This window comes from Aquarana catesbeiana, linkage group LG02, assembly GCF_042186555.1.
Source record: "Aquarana catesbeiana isolate 2022-GZ linkage group LG02, ASM4218655v1, whole genome shotgun sequence".
NCBI classification, from domain to species: Eukaryota; Metazoa; Chordata; class Amphibia; order Anura; family Ranidae; genus Aquarana; species Aquarana catesbeiana.
Genome location: NC_133325.1, coordinates 385,074,936 through 385,096,927, shown reverse-complemented (window position 1 = coordinate 385,096,927; position 21,992 = coordinate 385,074,936). Strand labels below are relative to the sequence as shown.

Below are 21,992 nucleotides of genomic sequence, written 5' to 3'. Positions count from 1 at the left end.
CAGCTTGTTTTTATCTACAGATGTTCTTTTTCCGCATAGGCAGTTTTTTTTTGGTAAAGGTAAGCTATGCCTTTAAGACCCCTTTCACACTGGGGCGGTTTGCAGGCGGTATTGCGCTAAAAATACCACCTGCAAACCGCCCCTAAACAGCCTCCGCTGTTTGTTCAGTGTGAAAGCCCGAGGGCTTTCACACTGAAGCGGTGCGCAGGCAGGGCGGTGAAAAAAGTCCTGCAAACCGCTTTTTTGGAGCGGTGAAGGAGCGGTGTATTCACCGCTCCTTCACCGCTCCTGCCCATTGAAGTCAATGGGACAGCGCGGCTATACCGCGGCAATACCGCGGCAATACCGCGGGTATAGCCGCGCTGTACGAGGGATTTTAACCCTTTTTCGGCCGCCAGCGGGGGTTAAAACCGCACCGCTAGCGGCCGAATACCGCTGCAAGAACGACGGTACAGCAGTGCTAAAAATAGCGCTGTTGTACCGCCGCCACCGCCCCAGTGTGAAAGGGGCCTAAGTGTAGCTGCACTACTCTCATTTTAACAATCAAAGTAATCTTTCACATTTTAGTTTTTGTGCTTTCAGTTAGAGTAATGTCATTAGTTTCTAGTTAAAGCCAGAGAGTCACTGAAATAGCCACCACTAACACAGTGATCTGTACTGTTTTCCAGCTGCTGTGCTGAGTGGCTGCCCTGCTGCATAGTAAACACAAGGGATTGCTCGCTTGGCACAGGTGCCATTTAGAGAATTCCCTAAATTTTTCTCAATGAATGCAAGTCATTCTCTGTTTTAACAAAATGGAGATTGTAAATGTCTCCACCCTGCCTTTCTACCTCATTCAGCAACCTTCACCCATATCTATTGTGGAGGGAAGCTATGACAAAAGCTCTGGCAAGCATTTGCTCTGCCGAAGGCCTGCACAATACTCAGTGACGATGCTTGCCTGGCACCAGAGCAGGACCTGATTTGAACCCCATACTCAGCATCTGATTCTAGCTCTATAACAGGCACACAACAAGCAGCATACCTGACTAAGGAATCGTTTACACCAAATGCACTCAGATGGATTTTTAAATGCATATATGCAAGCAGAATAAATGTATTTAAATTATCTTATACAATTGCTGTATTTTCATGTGTGTTTTACCTTGCTGGCCACCCTACAGCAGTTTCCTGCCTGGAAGGGGCACACGTGCGCCGCCGGCAGACCACTTCTGCTGTGTTTATTCACAGCAGAAGTTAATCTGCAGGTGTCGGGCACTTGATGTCCTCCGGCACCCGCCGATCGTCGGTAATCCACATAGAACAGGGATCTGCCTATGTAAACAGGGCAGATCTCTGTTCTGACAGGGGGAAGCGATGGATTCTGTGTTCCTGCAAAGCAGGGACTAGAATCCATCTCTTCCCCTAGTAAAAGTAGAACATACAGTACACAAAAAACTGGATAGGCACACAGTTAACCCTTTAACTGCCCAAGATGTTTAACCCCTTCCCGCCAGTTTCATTAGTAGAGTGACAGTGCATATTTTTAGCACTGATCACTGTATTAGTGTCACTGGTTCATGGAAAGTGTCAGTGTCCGATTGTCCATCGCAATATCACAGTCCCGCTATAAGTTGCTGATCACCACCATTACTAGTGTATAAAAAAAAAATCCATAAATAAATATCATAGTTTGTAGACGCTATAACATTCGCGTAAACCAATCAATTTACGCTTATTGAGATTTTTTTAAGCAAAATACATATTGGCCTAAATTAATGAAGAAATTAATTTTTTTTACATTTTTTTATTAAATACATTTTATAGCAGAAAGTAAAAAATATTGTGTTTTTTTTTTTTTCTAAAGTGTCTGTCTTTTTTTGTTTATAGCACAAAGCGGTGATCAAATACCACCAAAAGAAAGCTCTATTTGTGGGGAAATATGCCATAAATAAATATATTTTATTTATATTTGATATTTTTTAAATGTTATTTGGGTACAGCATTGCATGACCGCGCAATTGTCAGTTAACCACTTACCGCAAAATCACGTAGCTGTACGTCATTCTGCTTCAAGTGGTTGTATCAGGGTAATGCCTGCAGCTGCAGGCATCACCCCGATAATGTTTTTTAGAGCAGGCAGTCAGCTTGTGATAACAACCAATGTGGCTAAGCAGCCGCTCAACTGTTATCACAAGCAGCGGGATGGGACAGCCCCTCCCTCCCGCTGCCTTTTGCTGTTTCACCTGGGCTCTCGCGTCCCACGGGGAGGCCCAAATGACCAGTGGAAACGTCCGCTGGCTGGCTGCAGACCTGAACAAAGCTGGAATCTTGTGGGTTCAGTCCGTTTCAAAGGAATACAAAAAAAAGTTCAAAATTCTACCCCCTCACCACTTACATCTTAAATTATCCAAAATCTGCCAAAGAACAGTTTGTTTTGCAGAATGCCTTGAACCATCTCAGTCTCAGCCCCTCAGTAATTGTGCCCATATCCCTATAGGAAAGGTTCAAAAGATTCTATTCAAATCTGTTCACGGTACCAAAGCCAAGGGGGCATTCGTCCTATCCTGGACTGAAATTCCTCAACAAATACTTTCAAATTACAACATTTTACATGGAATCTGCAAGATTAGTTAATGCCTTTCAAAGACAAGGGGAATACTTTGCAGACATCTGCACATACAGTATGTCTATCTACATATTCCCATTTATACACTGCATCAGCACTATCTGTGCTTTGCAGTAGGAGACAATCACTTCCAGTTTCTCTATCTGCCATTTGGCCTATCTTCTGTTTCCAGAATATTCACAAATGTCCTTGCACCAATTCTTGCCCTTCTAAGAACTCAGGGCATCCAGTTCACAGGTTATCTAGACAACCTTCTTCTGAAGGACTCATCTACCTTTCAGCTGTCTGCAAACATTTACAGGACAATTCAGATGCTTCAGGCTTTCAGTTAGGTGATCAACTTCCAACATCCAACATTCTCCACATTCCCCACAGCTTAAATACTTGGGTCTGATTGTAGACACATCCTCAGCCAGGGGTCAGCAACCTTTTTCCACTTAAGGGCCAGATTCAATGTATGTGAATGCACGGAGAGCCTCATTCACCTGCTAATAAATGAAGATCGGGGGGTACAGCGGTGGCTGTGGACTGAGGGGGGGGGTGTACAGAGGTGGTTGTGGACGGGGGGGGGGAATACAGAGGTGGCTGTGGACAGGGGGGGGGATACAGAGGTGGCTGTGGACGGGGGGGGGGATACAGAGGTGGCTGTGGTCAGGGGGGATACAAAGGTGGCTGTTGACGGGGGGGGGGGTACAGTGGTGGCTGTAGACAGGGGGGGATACAGAGGTGGCTGTGGAGGGGGGGCAGATACAGAGGTGGCTGTGGACAGGGTGGGGATACAGAAGTGGCTGTGGACCGGGGGGGATGGTTACAGAGGTGGATCTGGACAAGTGGACGGATACAGAGGTGGCTGTGGACAGTGTGATGGGGGGTACAGCAGTGGCTGTGGACAGAAAATACAAGAAAATGCTTACCCGGGGTCCAAACAATATTAGAGATGGCCCTGAATATTCCTATTATTCACTCTGTTTAATAATGTCATCTGCAAATGTGTCTGTGTTATATAATAACAATACAGCTATATACCTCAGTAAGTGCGCTGCTCCACGCTTACGTGACCCGCCGCCTCTCTTCTCCTTGTCTGACAATTGCAGCGGGCAGGGCCGAGAATGACGTCAGTCAGAAAGGGAGGAGAGGAGGGAGACAGCGAGTCATCTGATCGCCGAGCGCCGCTCTTAATGGGGTATATAGCTGCATTTTTATTATATAACAGACACTTTTGCAGATGACATTATTAAATAGACAACCATTTGTCCGCGGGCCGTGTGCCTGCGAATTAATGAAGGGCCGGAGATTTAGCGGCGCGAACCAGGTGCGGCCCACGGGCGGTGGGTTGCTGACCTCTGTCCTAAGCAAAGGTCTTCCTTACAACTTTCTCAAGTCCTGAGCTAATGCTCAGGACTTGAGGTCAAAGAGATGTCCCTCTGTGAGATTCTCTATTAGAATCTAGGCCTCATTGTATTCTTCTTTGCGGCTGTTCCATTTGCCCATTTTCATTTGAGATGTCTCCAACACAACATCTTGTTGGCATGGAACAAGCATGCTCCTTCTTTTGACCTACTCAAGCTCCTGTCCAGCCAAGCAAGGAATTCTCTAGCTTGGTGAATCTCCACTCCAGCCTTAACAGTGGGGAAGTCTTTCCTTCTATATCACTGGAAAGTAGTAATGACAGATTCTAGTCTTTCAGGTTGAGGAGGAGGGTTCTAGTCTTTTACAGTTCAAGGAACGTGGTCATTGGCAGAAACCAAGCTCCCCATCAAAATCCTGCAGCTCAGATCAGAACAATAAAGATGCCTCTGCAAGGACACCCAATCAGGGTGCAATGAGACATCTTCACAGCTGTGACCTGCATTAACCACCAAGGGGGCACCAGGAGTCATGCAGCCTTAAAGAAAGTAAGCCAGATCTCTTGAATGGAGAAACTCTCCAGTGATCTGGGCTGTCCACACCCCTAATCTATGCCTTTAATCCAGTGTGAATTCTACCTTGACAGCGTTACAAAATAGAGCAAGAGGAAAAACTGGCCCTTAAGAATCTGGTAGACTGGCATACTCTGACTACTAGGAGATGGAAACCTCAGGCCTTTTCTTAGAAGGTCAGACTTGTTGTCTCAGAGCCCTCTATTCCACCCTGTTTTTCTGTCACTGGCTTTATTGGCATGGCTGTTTACGCCCATGTCTTGAGGGACAGAAGGTTCTCTGATTGTTATTCCTACTTTACTAAATGCAAAAAAAGACACTTCCAGAAAGTAATACTATTTTACCTGAAAATCCTTCTTTGCCTTGTCTGAGCATAGGCACTTCAACACCAGAGATTACTTTGTGTCTCGTGTCCTCGCCTATGACCTTTGACCAAAGCTTGGCTTTTAGCACTCAACAGGACAAGTTTTGGCCTCGTCCATTGTTTTTCAAAAACCTCTGGCCTCACTCTCTCTTGTCAAAGCCTTTATTCAAGTTGTATCTTGGTTCTGGCCTCCCTTACAGCATCCATGTACTTTCTTGTGACATCAATTTGGCTCTCTTTATCCTGCAGAAACTACCCTTTGACTCCATCAGGGAAATGCCCTAATGCCACGTACATAGGATCAGAATTTCGGCCCGCAAAAGACCGATGAGAGTTTGTCATCAGAAAATGTGACCGTGTGTATGCTCCATCGATTTTTTGCTGGCCGAATTCCAGCCAGCAAAAGGTTGAGAGCATGCTCAATCGGTCGGGAAAAGTTCCTATCCGAAAATGCCATTGTCTGTGGCAATTCCGACACGCAAAATTCCAACGCATGCTCGGAAGCATTGAACTTAATTTTCTCGGCTTGTCATAGTGTTGTATGCCACCGCGTTCTTGACGGTCGTAATTTCAGCAAACTTTTGTGTGACCGTGTGTATGCAAGGCAAACTTGAGCTGAATCCTGTCGAAAAAGCCATCATATCTTTTTCCGACGAGAAGTCTGATCGTGTGTATGCAGCATTAGATGATCTCCACTGCAAAGTGGCCTTCTTAGTTGCTGTCAAATCTGTCAGATATGTCTCTAAATTAGTGGTTCTCTCTCTAACAGTCGTTTGTTATTCTTTATAAAGATACGGTAGTCTAATGCCCAAGAACTTATTTTCTTCGTAAAGTGGTATTAATCTTCCACATCATTGAAGGAATATTCTTGCCTTCATTGGTGCCTGCTCCTAATCACCATAGGGAAATTTCTCTTAACTGTCTAGACATGATCAGAGCCTTCAGAGTATACCTCAAACCAACAGCCTCTATCAGGAAGGCATAATCCCTATTTGTCCTACCCTCAGGACCTCGCAAGACTCATCCAGCACCAAGCCTCTGTTACCTAGCTTTGTAAGGCTGCCACCTGGTCCTCAGTTCAAACTTTTTCAAAATTTTACTAGGTGGACGTCCATTTTTCTGTGGATGCAGCTTTCGGCTGCAAGGTTCTTGCTGCGGCACTTTAAAATTGGGTTCATTAACCCTTGTTATTGAAAAAGGCATAGGAGGAGGTTAATGTAGTATTAAACCCTCATATAAATACCCTTAAAATACCCTAGTGAGAATTTTGGTCCAGTAACCAGCGCTTCCATTCAATTTTATGTGTCAGGTGCTGTTATCTTTTTTCAATGAAGCAGCAGGGGAAGGAATTTATTGAAAAGAAAAGTTATGCTGTAATGTGTAGAATGTGCTTCCTAGTTTACCTATGTAAACCCCTTCAAATGGATTACTATGACAATTAAAAACGTTATTTCTTCTGTATTTCAAAGAAACTAACTCAATGTTTGTGTATTTAATTTTTTTTAGAAAAGTTGATAAATCTCTCCCAAAAGACCATAAGTGTAAAAGTATTTCAGTAAAGAGAATGTGTAGCTTTGGATATGGAGAGGTAAGGCCTGAAATGAATGTACCAATAAGAAGTTGTATGTGTGTCTGAACATCGTAAGCTTGTTCAGAAAATATATGTATGTAAAATCATTTCCATTTTTCTAATCGGAAATAATCATTGTTTAATTTCAGCTTTTCTTAATAGACAGACAGGTTGGCTTTATAGCAACAGTTCCTTTAATTGAAGATAAAAGTGTTGTACAGGATGACTGTAAGCCTGCTTTCTGCTTTGCTGCTGGACCGTATATGACAATGACAAAGTAAGATGTTAAAGTATAAGTTTGAATTAGCTGATTAGACATTATAAACAGCAATGATTGCGAAGAGAAGGTGAATTCCTCCTAGACCTAATGGAAAATCAACTTGCTCTTGTCAAAAAGATCTATAAAGCAACCTAATTTGTCATGTATAGTTTTTTAAAGGGGAAAGAAAGTGCTGTTGCATAACTAAGTTCATTATTTAAAGCGGTCCTTCTATGAAAATGGAAGGCTAGCTTATATTATTAGTTCCCCACTCTTCATGCAGAAACAACTTTGATAATCTGTTAAAACTAAAGTTATTTACAAAAAAAATCCTCTAGCCTGTCTTCAAGCGTCTTTTACTCTACAAAACACTCAGTAGGCATGACACGGGGAAACGCTATGCTGTCTTTTAGCATCTGACAGAGGGAAAGGTAGAAATGTGCTCATGGCAATACAGGGTTTCACCTTCAGTACACTTTGAGCTATGGTGGTGCAACCTCTACAGCCCATAGGAAGTATTACCCAGATCAGAACCAGGGTTAAATACCTAATATGTTGAGTATCTGGGTTGTGGAGCTATTCTTACTTCAATTGTAATAGTAACATCCCTTCCTGAGACCTCTATGCCTGGAGTGAATGTAGCAGAGACAATCCGTGCAGACAATGTTTATCAGGCACGCAATATGATGCGGTAGATGTTACCATAATTATTAAAGAAAGGGAGGGAATACACAGAAAATTGAGTGTAATAAAACAATAATCACAAGGTGGCAGCATAACCATCAACAATTAGTCTTAGTGAAACAACAACGCATAAACATGGATTCAATCCCTGTTTATTTGTCAGATACCACTATATTAATTCTAACATGACAACAGTTGTAAGAAAGAGAAAAAAAGAAAAAGCAGTTTGTTGTTGCAGTCTTGAAAGCCTGAATGAAATAAAAAGAGAAAACAAGAATATAATAAAACAAACAGTAACCTTAAGGCAATGCTATATTGTGCAACATGTAGTATCAGCTCATTGTCCTGGCCACATAAAGCAAAGTGTAGTCCCCAAAAGTTAAGAGCAGTACAAGTTCCGCAAAGGATCAGATGAAAGTCTTAACAGTTCCTTGTCATGCAACCTTCACTTAAAGCTTTACAGCCATTGTAATGAGTCACATTGGTCAGTCATTTCTCTCAGTTTTTTGGTCCTTCAGCGGTACAAGATATCCAAGTTGTATATTGAGGTTGAGACATTGTCATTTTCTGCATCCTTGCAGAAAAGTAAACTACTCTATCTTTCGTTGATACTAGAAGCAATTGGTCAGGTGTTGGACATGCTTCCATTGACTCTGGTACAGGTTTCCTGCTGTAAAGTCTCCAGGTGGAACAAGAACCGTCTTAAGCTTCTGGGTAGGAAGAGTCTCTGAACCACCTCGGAGGAGAACCTAATGCATCTTATTAAGAATCTTATCTTATTTGAATCTTATTCTTGTTTCACTAATAACTAGAATACAGTGCATCTGGAAAGTATTCACAGCGCTTCACTTTTTCCACATATTTGTTATTGTTACAGTCTTTTTCCAAAATGGATTAAATTAATTATTTTCCTCAAAATTCTACAAACAATACCTCATAATGACAACGTGAAAAAAGTTTGTTGTAAATTTTTGCAAATTTATTAAAAATAAAAAATGAAAAAATCACATGTACATAAGTATTCAAAGCCTTTGCCAGGAAACTCAAAATTGCGCTCAGGTGCATCCTGTTTCCACCGATCATCCTTGAGATGTTTCTACAATTTGATTGGAGTCCACATGTGGTAAATTTAGTTGATTGGACATGATACGGAAGGGCACATACCTACCTATATAAGGCCCCACAGTTAACAGTGCATGTCAAAGCACAAACCAAGCCATGAAATCCCAGGAATTGTCTGTAGACCTCCGAGACAGGATTGTATCGAGGCACAGATCTGAGGAAGGGTACAGAAAAATTTCTGCAGCATTGAAGGTCTCAATGAGCACAATGGCCTCCATCATCCATAAATGGAAGAAGTTTGGAACCACCAGGACTCTTCCTAGAGCGGGCCGTCTAGCCAAACTGAGCAATCAGGGAATAAGGCCCTTAGTCAGGGAGGTGACCAAGAACTCTATGGTCACTCTGACAGAGCTCCAGCTTTTCTCTGTGGAGAGAGTAGAACCTTTGAGAAGAACAACTATCTCTGCAGCACTCCACCAATCAGGCCTGCATGGCAGAGTGGCCAGGCCAAAGCCACTTCTCAATAAAAGGCACATGACAGCCCACCTAGATTTTGCCAAAAGGCACCTGAAGGACTCTCAGACCATGAGAAACAAAATTCTCTGGTCTGATGAAACAAAGTTTGAACTCTTTTGCCTCAATGGCAAGCGTCATGTCTGGAGGAAACCAGGAACCGCTCATCACCTGGCCAATACCATCCCTACAGTGAAACATGGTGGTGGCAGCATCATGCTATGGTGATGTTTTTCAGCGGCAGGAACTGGGAGACTAGTCAGGATCGAGGGAAAGATTAATTCAGCAATGTACAGAGACATTCTTGATAAAAACCTGCTCTAGAGCACTCTGGACCTCAGACAGGGATGAAGGTTCATCTTCCAACAGGACGACCCTAAGCACACAGCCAAGATAACAAAAGAGTGGCTGCGGGATAACTCTATGTATGTAATTGAGTGGCCCAGCCAGAGCTCAGACATAAACCCAATTGAACATTCCTGGAGAGATCTAAAAATTGCTGTGCACCAACGCTCCCCATCCAGTCTGATGGAGCTTGAGAGGTCCTGCAAAGAAGAGGCTGTAATTGGTGCCAAAGATGCTTCAACAAAGTATTGAGCAAAAAGTATTTTATTTTTGTTTTTTATTCTTTATAAATTTGCAAAGATTTCAAACAAACTTATTTCACATTGTCATTATGGGGTATTAAAGATTCACAGTGTGGCGCTATTAAGTGAATACAGTATATAGAAAACTGAACATTGAATACCATCAAATAATGAAAATCTCACGTGAACACTTGTGACAGTGACTGGTGAAAAAATATTATATATATGTGTTTAAATAGATTAAACATCAAAGGACAAAATCAAATATAGAGTCCATAACACCAAGAAGAAAAATCTGTGATAACAGTGTGTAAGTAGTATGCAGTTGCTTTTCTTGTACGTGCAGGAAGATCAATTAAACCCGGTAGCCTGGTAGATGAATGGACCATAAACGACCAGAGGTGCACAGAAATTTGAAAACGGTGCCAGGACCATCACCAGAAGATATGGAGGCTTACCAGAGGTAGTGGCCTGAAATAGCATATGCCAAAACAGGTCAAAAAGGCTTGATGACCAATTGGTCTAGATGTATTGTCTGGTCAGATGTCATCACTGCACCAACGGAGGGAAGGGGGGGAAGTAATCAGCACGACTTCCTCAATAATAATCACACCACCATAAGCCAAGCGAGAGATTCGTATAACATGTGAGAGATGAAAAACACTCACATAGTGTAATAACGTATTAACTTGGATTTATTAAAAATAGCAATAAAAAACAAACTCACATATTTTGCAGATCAAACAAGCATGTAATATCGTGTAGCGGTAGTTGTGAGGGGTCCACCCGACATGTTTCAACTCAAAAGGTCGTCAGAAGACGACCTTTTGAGTTGAAACATGTCGGGTGGACCCCTCACAACTACCGCTACACGATATTACATGCTTGTTTGATCTGCAAAATATGTGAGTTTGTTTTTTATTGCTATTTTTAATAAATCCAAGTTAATACGTTATTACACTATGTGAGTGTTTTTCATCTATCACATGTTATACGAATCTCTCGCTTGGCTTATGGTGGTGTGATTATTATTGAGGAAGTCGTGCTGATTACTCCCCCCCCCTTCCCTCCGTTGGTGCAGTGATGACATCTGACCAGACAATACATCTAGACCAATTGGTCATCAAGCCTTTTTGACCTGTTTTGGCATATGCTATTTCAGGCCACTACCTCTGGTAAGCCTCCATATCTTCTGGTGATGGTCCTGGCACCGTTTTCAAATTTCTGTGCACCTCTGGTCGTTTATGGTCCATTCATCTACCAGGCTACCGGGTTTAATTGATCTTCCTGCACGTACAAGAAAAGCAACTGCGTACTACTTACACACTGTTATCACAGATTTTTCTTCTTGGTGTTATGGACTCTATATTTGATTTTGTCCTTTGATGTTTAATCTATTTAAACACATATATATAATATTTTTTCACCAGTCACTGTCACAAGTGTTCACGTGAGATTTTCATTATTTGATGGTATTCAATGTTCAGTTTTCTATATACTGTATTCACTTAATAGCGCAACACTGTGAATCTTTAGTTGTTATTTTTCCCTGAGTCTACGGGGGTGTTGGCTGCTTCCTTAGTTAGTTTTTTTTAGCGCAGCGCTGTATCATTCTTTTTTTAAATATCATTATGGGGTATTGTTTGTAGAATTTTAAAGGAAAATAATAAATTTAATCAATTGGAATAAGGCTGTAATATAACAAAATGTGGAAAAAGTGAAGCGCTGTGAATACTTTCCGAATGCACTATAAATCTACCATCCTACCACTAGACCCTCTGCAGGACCCCTTGCCTCCGGCTGCCTCCTAAATCAAAAGTATTGCCACCTTTGTATACCTAGAGATCTCAATTCACCCTGATATTACTAAATTCGCCACTCAAAATATTAACCACTGCTGACCAGATTCAAGCAAAAGGCAACAAGCTGAATTAACTGACTGTCTCAGTGATAGGGAGAATTAACCTCATTAAAATGATTTGAGCATCCCAGTTTATTTATGCTCTACATAACACCCCAATATGGCTACCCATGCATGTTTTCAAACAGTTCAACACTATATTCTGTACACGTATTTGGAAAAAAACATGATCCATTTATTAAATTGGCAACTCTTCAGGAAGCTAAGGAGTCAGGAGGCCTCATGCTACTCATCCCATTAGGATATCTCTTACTAATAGGCTCCCCAGTAAATGATTGGTGGATTGTTTGGAGGCAAGAGGATTTAGGGCAGACTGACAGTTCCCTACCCTCTGTATGGTGGATAGGCTATGGTGTAGGGCCAAATCCCACTTCCAATGCATTGGGTACACTGTCTTTACCTGAATATTCAATAATCCTAAATATCCTGAATTATTGAAACTGGAAGAATTTGATAGTTGGCCTTCTGAAGGTCTTATCTGCATCCCACAATTATATAATGTTCAACTGTTGAAAGACTTACAAACATTAGGAGGAATTTGGTCTGCCTAACAAATGTTTTTTCCAGTATTAACAGCTATGCCACCCCATCCAGGCACAAGTCAAATCATTCCCATGGGTTTATACCATGCCTACTGTTCTCAACCATTTCCTGTCCTCTGCTTCTAAGCAAGGACACATCTTGGCACTGTACAGCTCTATGATACAGCAATCATCAAAATCCCTCTCCCTGAACTGTAGAGCATACTGGCAATCAGATATTGGTCAACTTAATGATGAAGAGTGGGTAGATATCCTTAATAATGTGTTGCAGGTATCTCTCTCTGTGTCTCAAAAACATACCCAACTTTTCATTATGCATCGGTCTTATCATACCCCATAGAAAGTTTTCAATTGACATAGGAGAGACACCAACCTATGCTAAGTTGTGAAATTGATAATGGTATGTTGATACACATAATGTGTGTATGGCCTAAAATAGCCAAGTACTGGACCCTCATCCTAGACACCATTTACAACTACTTTGCTGGTGAACTCCAAGGTTTGCATATTGGGGCTCTTTGGCTGGCCTGTACGGGCCATCGTATTGAGGCACTGATCTTTTCCCATCCTTATACCTTACAGTGGGGACGGAAAGTATTCAGACCCCCTTAAATTTTTCACTCTTTGTTATATTGTAGCCATTTGCTAAAATCATTTAAGTTCATTTTTTTTCCTCATTCATGTACACACAGCACCCCATATTGACAGAAAAACACAGAATTGTTGACATTTTTGCAGATTTATTAAAAAAGAAAAACTGAAATATCACATGGTCCTAAGTATTCAGACCCTTTGCTGCGACACTTATATATTTAACTCAGGTGCTGTCCATTTCTTCTGATTATCCTTGAGATGGTTCTACACCTTCATTTGAGTCAAGCTGTGTTTGATTATACTGATTGGACTTGATTAGGAAAGCCACACACCTGTCTATATAAGACCTTACAGCTCACAGTGCATGTCAGAGCAAATGAGAATCATGAGGTCAAAGGAACTGCCTGAAGAGCTCAGAAACAGAATTGTGGCTAGGCACAGATCTGGCCAAGGTTACATAAAAAATTCTGCTGCACATAAGGTTCCTAAGAGCACAGTGGCCTCCATAATCCTTAAATGGAAGACGTTTGGGACAACCAGAACCCTTCCTAGAGCTTGCCGTCCGGCCAAACTGAGCTATCGGGGGAGAAGAGCCTTGGTGAGAGAGGTAAAGAAGAACCCAAAGATCACTGTGGCTGAGTTCCAGAGATTCAGCTGGGAGATGGGAGAAAGTTGTAGAAAGTCAACCATCACTGCAGCCCTCCAGGGCTTTATGGCAGAGTGGCCCGACGGAAGCCTCTCCTCAGTTCAAGACACATGAAAGCCCACATGGAGTTTGCAAAAAAACACCTGAAGTACTCCAAGATGGTGAGAAATAAGATTCTTTGGTCTGATGAGACCAAGATAGAACTTTTTGGCCTTAATTCTAAGCGGTATGTGTGGAGAAAACCAGGCACTGCTCATCACCTGTCCAATACAGTCCCAACAGTGAAGCATGGTGGTGGCAGCATCATGCTGTGGGGGTGTTTTTCAGCTGCAGGGACAGGACGACTGGTTGCAATCGAGGGAAAGATGAATGCGGCCAAGTACAGGGATATCCTGGAAGAAAACCTTCTCCAGAGTGCTCAGGACCTCAGACTGGGCCGAAGGTTTACGTTCCAACAAGACAATGACCCTAAGCACACAGCTAAAATAACGAAGGAGTGGCTTCACAACAACTCCATGACTATTCTTGAATGGCCCAGCCAGAGCCCTGACTTAAACCCAATTGAGCATCTCTAGAGAGACCTAAAAATGGCTGTCCACCAACGTTTACCATCCAACCTGACAGAACTGGAGAGGATCTGCAAGGAGGAATGGCAGGGGATCCCCAAATCCAGGTGTAAAAAACTTGTTGCATCTTTCCCAAAAAAGACTCATGGCTGTATTAGATCAAAAGGGTTCTTCTACTAAATACTGAGCAAAGGGTCTGAATACTTAGGACCATGTGATATTTCAGTTTTTCTTTTTTAATAAATCTGCAAAAATGTCAACAATCCTGTGTTTTTCTGTCAATATGGGGTGCTGTGTGTACATTAATGAGGACAAAAATGAACTTAAATGATTTTAGCAAATGGCTGCAATATAACAAAGAGTGAAAAATTTAAGGGGGTCTGAATACTTTCTGTCCCCACTGTATTTGACAACACACACACTGTTCAGTGGTTTCCAACCATGATCTTTATTGTATTGTCAGACTGACACATATCATTGAGGTAGCTCAGAAAGGGTAAAGATGGTCAATTCTTATAGAGCCCTGAAAAGTATGCAGTCTTCCATTATTATCAAGTAAGGACAGCTGGAGACTCTGAATCAGTAGGCACTGGAACAAGGAGATTTGAATTGATTATAGCACACGCTTCTGGAAAGTAGTTAAAGTTATGAGTAAGCCTTGTGGATTTCAAGACCAACTACATAGAGTCCAGTATTCTACATGTGATACCTATTATTCTTTCTGTACCCATGTGCTGTGCAGCCATCATCAGCTAAATTGTTCTCGAATGGCTTATGCCACGTACACACGATCGGAAATGCCGCCAGCAAAACTCAGATGAGAGCTTTTTGTCGGAGAATGCGACTGTGTGTATGCTCCATCGGTCTTTTGCTGGCGGAATTCCAGCCAGCAAAAGATTGGGAGCATGTTCTCTATTTTTCGTTTGGGTAAAGTTCCTATCCGAAAATGCGTTTTCTCGGCTTGTCGTAGTGTTGTACGTCACCGCGTTCTTGGCGGTCGAAAGTTCAGAGAACTTTTGTGTGACTGTGTGTATGTAAGGCAAGCTTGAGCGGAATTCCGTCGGAAAAACCATCCAAGTTTTTTCTGACGGAAATTCCGATTGTGTGTACATGGCATAAGAATTGAACTGTATCTCTTGACAGGCTACAGTAAAATTAGTTTCACAGTCAGATCCTAACAGCTTCACTGTTTCTCTGATGGCAAGAAATCGCCCTACAGCATTGACGAAACATGAGGCATCCACATGATGTATAGCAAGCACACTTATGCAGATGAACATATCTTTTTTCTATTTTCTTGGCCACCTTAGGTTCTGTTTGCTTTTACCATCTGTGGTGCCAAAATATCTAGACCAACATGAGTAAAGGGAGGGCCAATGCTTAACCTGTCAGCTAGCAAGCCTGATATTTGCTGTTGCTGATGTTTCCCTCTTAGTTAGGAACACTAAACAAAACTGTTATGTATAGTAGCTGTCTGCTATTTTGCCCCTGCATTCTAAAGTCCTGCAGCTCTTAAAGTAATTGTAAAGTCTCGCTTTTAAAAACAAAATAAAACAAACATATTATACTTGCCTGCCCTGTTGCAGTGGTTTTGCACAGAGCAGCCCAGGTGCTCCTCTTCTCGGGTCCCTCTTCGATGCTCCTGGCCCCTCCCTCCTGACAAGTGCCCCCAGAGACCAGCAGCTTGCTATGGGGGCACCAGAGTCGATTAAGAGCTCCGTGTATCTATTCAGACACAGAGCTCCGACCTGGCCCCCTCTCTCCCCTGATTGGCTAACTGACTTTGATTGACAGCCATGGGAGCCAATGGCGCCGCACCTGTGCCACAGCCAATCAGGAGGAGAGTCCCGGACGACCCGAGGGAATCATGGACATCTCTGGATAGAGAAGTAGAGAAGGGGCTCAGAGTAAGTATTAGGGGGTGTTGAGGGGCCTGCTACACACAAAAGGTTTTTTTATCTTAATGCATAGAATGCATTAGGATAAAAAACCTTTTGCCTTAACAACTCCTTTAAAGCACCCCTCAGTAACATGGCTTCTTTGACCCGACACAATATCTTCTTCACTACTCCTCCTCTTCCTCCACCTCTTATTTTAAATCTCTTTCCATGATGATGATAAATGCAGCAAAAGCAGGTAAACAAAATAGCAGAACTCTGTTAAAAGACTCGCCTTCTAAATTCACTTTTACGTGGGCATGCTGGCTACATTTCAAATCTACTGAGGAATATCTTCGGGTAATGAACAACCCCCCCATAAAGCCTGACCCAGACTGGCAAGCCGGACAAGAGACACTACCTCCTGAATCCTTAAAAGATCGTTTTCCAGCAGGTGGCAAACTGGAAAAGGTTTGACTGCCATCAATATAGATTAGACTAAATCTAGTATAATTTGCCACCTTCATATTCAGCTTACCAACAATAACACTCGTTATTGGACAAGAGACACTACCTTCTGAATCCTTAAAAGATCGTTTTCCAGCAGGCGGCAAACTGGAAAAGGTTTGACTGCCATCAATATAGATTAGACTAAATCTAGTATAATTTGCCACCTTCATATTCAGCTTACCAACAATAACACTTGTTGGATGGTTTCGGTATCTCCCCCCATCATTTTAATTTTTTTTCCCGACTTTCTCTCACCCCTCCTTCTGTCCTCCCACTTTTACATAAAACTAACGCGCACTTAATGGCATATGCTACCAAACAACGTTCGTGGCTTGGTAGAATGAACACATTGAAGATGGATGACCTTCTTTGCTGATGGGGACCGTTTGGAACAGGTACCAAAACTGTTCCAATTGGTCCCCATCTGCCTTCCAGCCTCGTATTTCCAATCTTTACGTTGGGAGTTTTCTTAGTTAATTTGGCATAAGGCACGTCCTAGAATTCGGTTTGAAACAGTATCTCTTCCAAAACATCAGGGAGGGGCAGCAGTCCCGGACATAGCCCTATATCATAAAGCTGCACAAATTCTGGATTGGTTCCATCACCATTTCTCTAAGTTATTCTCTAAGTCCAGTTAAAGGGCCACATAAACCCTATATATCTTCGCGCCCTTCCTTGGACCTTACTGACCACCCGTCTTGGGTTCTCAATCCCTTCCGAAATCACTTGACAGACGATTCATATATGGGATCACACAAACTCTGCTCTCCACCTATTTCCTTTTACGGACCCTATGACTCAGTTTTTCAGGACCCTAGCTTTTCCACCAGCTTTTCACACACCAAGGTTTGGGAATTGGAACCACAAAAGACTTGCTCAGGTCTTTCGGGCAGACCCATCCTTAACCACTTGACGACCGCCTCACGCTGATGTACGCCAGCAGAATGGCACGGGCAGGCAAAATCACGTACCTGGTACGTGATTGCCTTCCCGCGGGTGGGGGGTCCGATCGGACCCCCCGGTGCCTGAGGCGGTCGCCGTTGGTCTGGCAGTGATCAGAGATGAGGGGGAGGCCATCCGATCGTGGCCCCCCCTCGCGATCGCTCCCAGCCAATGAGGATCTCCCCCTGTAGTACACAGAGGCAGAGGATGTGATGTCATCTCTCCTCGGCTCGGCAGTTTCAGTTCCGGCGCCGAGGAGAGAAGACATCTGAGTAAGTGCACAAACACACACACACACACAGTAGAACATGCCAGGCACACTTTACACCCCCGATCACCCCCCAATCACCCCTCCCCCCCCCCGTCACACTGACACCAAGCAGTTTTTTTTTTTTTTCTGATTACTGCATTGTGACAGTTAGAAGTGGTAGGGCAGTTAGTATTAGCCCCCTTTAGGTCTAGGGTACCCCCCTAATCCCCCCTAATAAAGTGTTAACCCCTTAATCACCCCCTGTCGCCAGTGTCACTAAGCGATCATTTTTCTGATCGCTGTATTAGTGTCGCTGGTGACGCTAGTTAGGGAGGTAAATATTTAGGTTCGCCGTCAGCGTTTTATAGCGTCAGGGACCCCCATATACTATCTAATAAATGTTTTAACCCCTTCATTGCCCCCTAGTTAACCCTTTGACCACTGATCACCGTATAACCGTTGCGGGTGACGCTGGTTAGTTCGTTTATTTTTTATAGTGTCAGGGCACCCGTCGTTTATTACCCAATAAAGGTTTAGCCCCCTGATCGCCCGGCGGTGATATGCGTCGCCCCAGGCAGCGTCAGATTAGCGCCAGTACCGCTAACACCCACGCACGCAGCATACGCCTCCCTTAGTGGTATAGTATCTGAACGGATCAATATCTCATTCGATCAGATCTGTACTAGCGTCCCCAGCAGTTTAGGGTTCCAAAAAATGCAGTGTTAGTGGGATCAGCCCAGATACCTGCTAGCACATGCGTTTTGCCCCTCCGCCCGGCCCAGTCCAGCCCACCCAAGTGCAGTATCAATCGATCACTGTCACTTACAAAACACTAAATGTATAACTGCAGCGTTCGCAGAGTCAGGCCTGATCCCTGCGATCGCTAACAGTTTTTTTGGTAGCATTTTGGTGAACTGGTAAGCACCAGCCCCAAGCAGCGTCAGGTTAGCGCCAGTACCGCTAACACCCAAGCACGCACCGTACACCTCCCTTAGTGGTATAGTATCTGAACGGATCAATATCTGATCCGATCAGATCTATACTAGCGTCCCCAGCAGTTTAGGGTTTCCAAAAACGCGGTGTTAGCGGGATCAGCCCAGATACTTGCTAGCACCTGCGTTTTGCCCGTCCGCCCGTCCCAGCCCACCCAAGTGCAGTATCGATCGATCACTGTCACTTACAAAACACTAAATGTATAACTGCAGCGTTCGCAGAGTCAGGCCTGATCCCTGCGATCGCTAACAGTTTTTTTGGTAGCATTTTGGTGAACTGGTAAGCACCAGCCCCAAGCAGCGTCAGGTTAGCGCCAGTACCGCTAACACCCAAGCATGCACCGTACACCTCCCTTAGTGGTATAGTATCTGAACGGATCAATATCTGATCCGATCAGATCTATACTAGCGTCCCCAGCAGTTTAGGGTTTCCAAAAACGCGGTGTTAGCGGGATCAGCCCAGATACTTGCTAGCACCTGCGTTTTGCCCGTCCGCCCGTCCCAGCCCACCCAAGTGCAGTATCGATCGATCACTGTCACTTACAAAACACTAAACGCATAACTGCAGCGTTCGCAGAGTCAGGCCTGATCCCTGTGATCGCTAACAACGGTTTTTTTTGGTAGCATTTTGGTGAACTGGTAAGCACCAGCCCCAAGCAGCGTCAGGTTAGCGCCAGTAGCGCTAGCACCCACGCACGCACCGTACACCTCCCTTAGTGGTATAGTATCTGAACGGATCAATATCTGATCCGATCAGATCTATACTAGCGTCCCCAGCAGTTTAGGGTTCCCAAAAACGCAGTGTTAGCGGGATCAGCCCAGATACCTGCTAGGACCTGCGTTTTGCCCCTCCGCCCGGCCCAGCCCACCCAAGTGCAGTATCGATCGATCACTGTCACTTACAAAACACTAAACGCATAACTGCAGCGTTCGCAGAGTCAGGCCTGATCCCTGCGATCGCTAACAGTTTTTTTGGTAGCGTTTTGGTGAACTGGCAAGCGCCAGCGGCCTAGTACACCCCGGTCGTAGTCAAACCAGCACTGCAGTAACACTTGGTGACGTGGCGAGTCCCATAAGTGCAGTTCAAGCTGGTGAGTTGGCAAGCACAAGTAGTGTCCCGCTGCCACCAAGAAGAATACAAACAGGCCCGTCGTGCCCATAATGCCCTTCCTGCTGCATTCGCCAATCCTAATTGGGAACCCACCAATTCTGCAGCACCCGTACTCTCCCCATTCACATCCCCAACCAAATGCAGTTGGCTGCATGAGAGGCATTTTCTTTATGTCCTCCCGAGTACCCCTACCCGACGAACCCCCCAAAAAAGATGTTGTGTCTGCAGCAAGCACGGATATAGGCGTGACACCCGCTATTATTGTCCCTCCTGTCCTGACAATCCTGGTCTTTGCATTGGTGAATGTTTTGAACGCTACCATGCACTAGTTGAGTATTAGCGTAGGGTACAGCATTGCACAGACTAGGCACACTTTCACAGGGTCTCCCAAGATGCCATCACATTTTGAGAGACCCGAACCTGGAACCGGTTACCGTTATAAAAGTTACAGTTACAAAAACAGTGTAAAAAAAAAAACCCCAAAAAAACAAAAAAAAAATATAAAATTAAAAAAAATAGTTGTCGTTTTATTGTTCTCTCTCTCTCTATTCACTCTCTATTGTTCTGCTCCTTTTTACTGAATTCTATTCTGCAATGTTTTATTGTTATTATGTTTTATCATGTTTGCTTTTCAGGTATGCAATTTTTTATACTTTACTGTTTACTGTGCTTTATTGTTAACCATTTTTTTGTCTTCAGGTACGCCATTCACGACTTTGAGTGGTTATACTAGAATGATGCCTGCAGGTTTATGTATCATCTTGGTATCATTCTTTTCAGCCAGCGGTCGGCTTTCATGTAAAAGCAATCCTAGTGGCTAATTAGCCTCTAGACTGCTTTTACAAGCAGTGGGAGGGAATGCCCCCCCCCCCACAGTCTTCCGTGTTTTCTCCGGCTCTCCTTTCTCAACAGGGAACCTGAGAATGCAGCCGGTGATTCAGCCAGCTGACCATAGAGCTGATCAGAGACCAGAGTGGCTCCAAACATCTCTATGGCCTAAGAAACCGGAAGCTACGAGCATTTTATGACTTAGATTTCGCCGGATGTAAACAGCGCCATTGGGAAATTGGGAAAGCATTTTATCACACCGATCTTGGTGTGGTCAGATGCTTTGAGGGCAGAGGAGAGATCTAGGGTCTAATAGACCCCAATTTTTTCAAAAAAGAGTACCTGTCACTACCTATTGCTATCATAGGGGATATTTACATTCCCTGAGATAACAATAAAAATGATTTAAAAAAAAATGAAAGGAACAGTTTAAAAATAAGATGAAAAAGCAAAAAAATAATAAAAAAAAAAAAAAAAAAATAGCACCCCTGTCCCCCCCTGCTCTCGCGCTAAGGCGAACGCAAGCGTTGGTCTGGCGTCAAATGTAAACAGCAATTGCACCATGCATGTGAGGTATCACCGCGAAGGTCAGATCGAGGGCAGTAATTTTAGCAGTAGACCTCCTCTGTAAATCTAAAGTGGTAACCTGTAAAGGCTTTTAAAAATGTATTTATTTTGTTGCCACTGCACGTTTGTGCGCAATTTTAAAGCATGTCATGTTTGGTATCCATGTACTCGGCCTAAGATCATCTTTTTTATTTCATCAAACATTTGGGCAATATAGTGTGTTTTAATGCATTAAAATTTAAAAAAGTGTGTTTTTTCCCCAAAAAATGCGTTTGAAAAATCGCTGCGCAAATACTGTGTGAAAAAAAAAAAATGAAACACCCACCATTTTAATCTGTAGGGCATTTGCTTTAAAAAATATATAATGTTTGGGGGTTCAAAGTAATTTTCTTGCAAAAAAAAAATAATTTTTTCATGTAAACAAAAAGTGTCAGACGGGGCTTTGTCTTCAAGTGGTTAGAAGAGTGGGTGATGTGTGACATAAGCTTCTAAATGTTGTGCATAAAATGCCAGGACAGTTCAAAATTCCCCCAAATGACCCCATTTTGGAAAGTAGATACCCCAAGCTATTTGCTGAGAGGCATGTCGAGTCCATGGAATATTTTATATTGTGACACAAGTTGCGGGAAAGAGACAAATTTTTTTTTTTTTGCACAAAGTTGTCACTAAATGATATATTGCTCAAACATGCCATGGGAATATGTGAAATTACACCCCAAAATGCATTCTGTTGCTTCTCCTGAGTACGGGGATACCACATGTGTGAGACTTTTTGGGAGCCTAGCCGCGTACAGGACCCCAAAAACCAAGCACCGCCTTCAGGCTTTCTAAGTGCGTAAATTTTTGATTTCACTCTTCACTGCCTATCACAGTTTCGGAGGCCATGGAATGCCCAGGTTGCACAAACCCCCCCCAAATGACCCCATTTTGGAAAGTAGACACTCCAAGCTATTTGCTGAGAGGTATAGTGAGTATTTTGCAGACCCCACTTTTTGTCACAAAGTTTTGAAAATTGAAAAAAGAAAAAAAAAATTTTTTTTCTTGTCTTTCTTCATTTTCAAAAACAAATGAGAGCTGCAA

The 21,992-nt window shown here is 43.2% G+C and overlaps 1 protein-coding gene across 1 annotated transcript in view; it reads left to right on the top strand.

The window, feature by feature from the left end:
- The window catches only part of TEX14 (testis expressed 14, intercellular bridge forming factor), an 84,728-nt gene that overhangs the window by 14,509 nt on the left and 48,227 nt on the right, over positions 1–21,992 (top strand). Inside the window, exons 4-5 of the mRNA XM_073617957.1 lie at positions 6,398–6,479; positions 6,611–6,738. Coding sequence (XP_073474058.1) covers positions 6,398–6,479; positions 6,611–6,738 — 210 coding nt within the window. The remainder of the gene's footprint in view (positions 1–6,397; positions 6,480–6,610; positions 6,739–21,992) is intronic.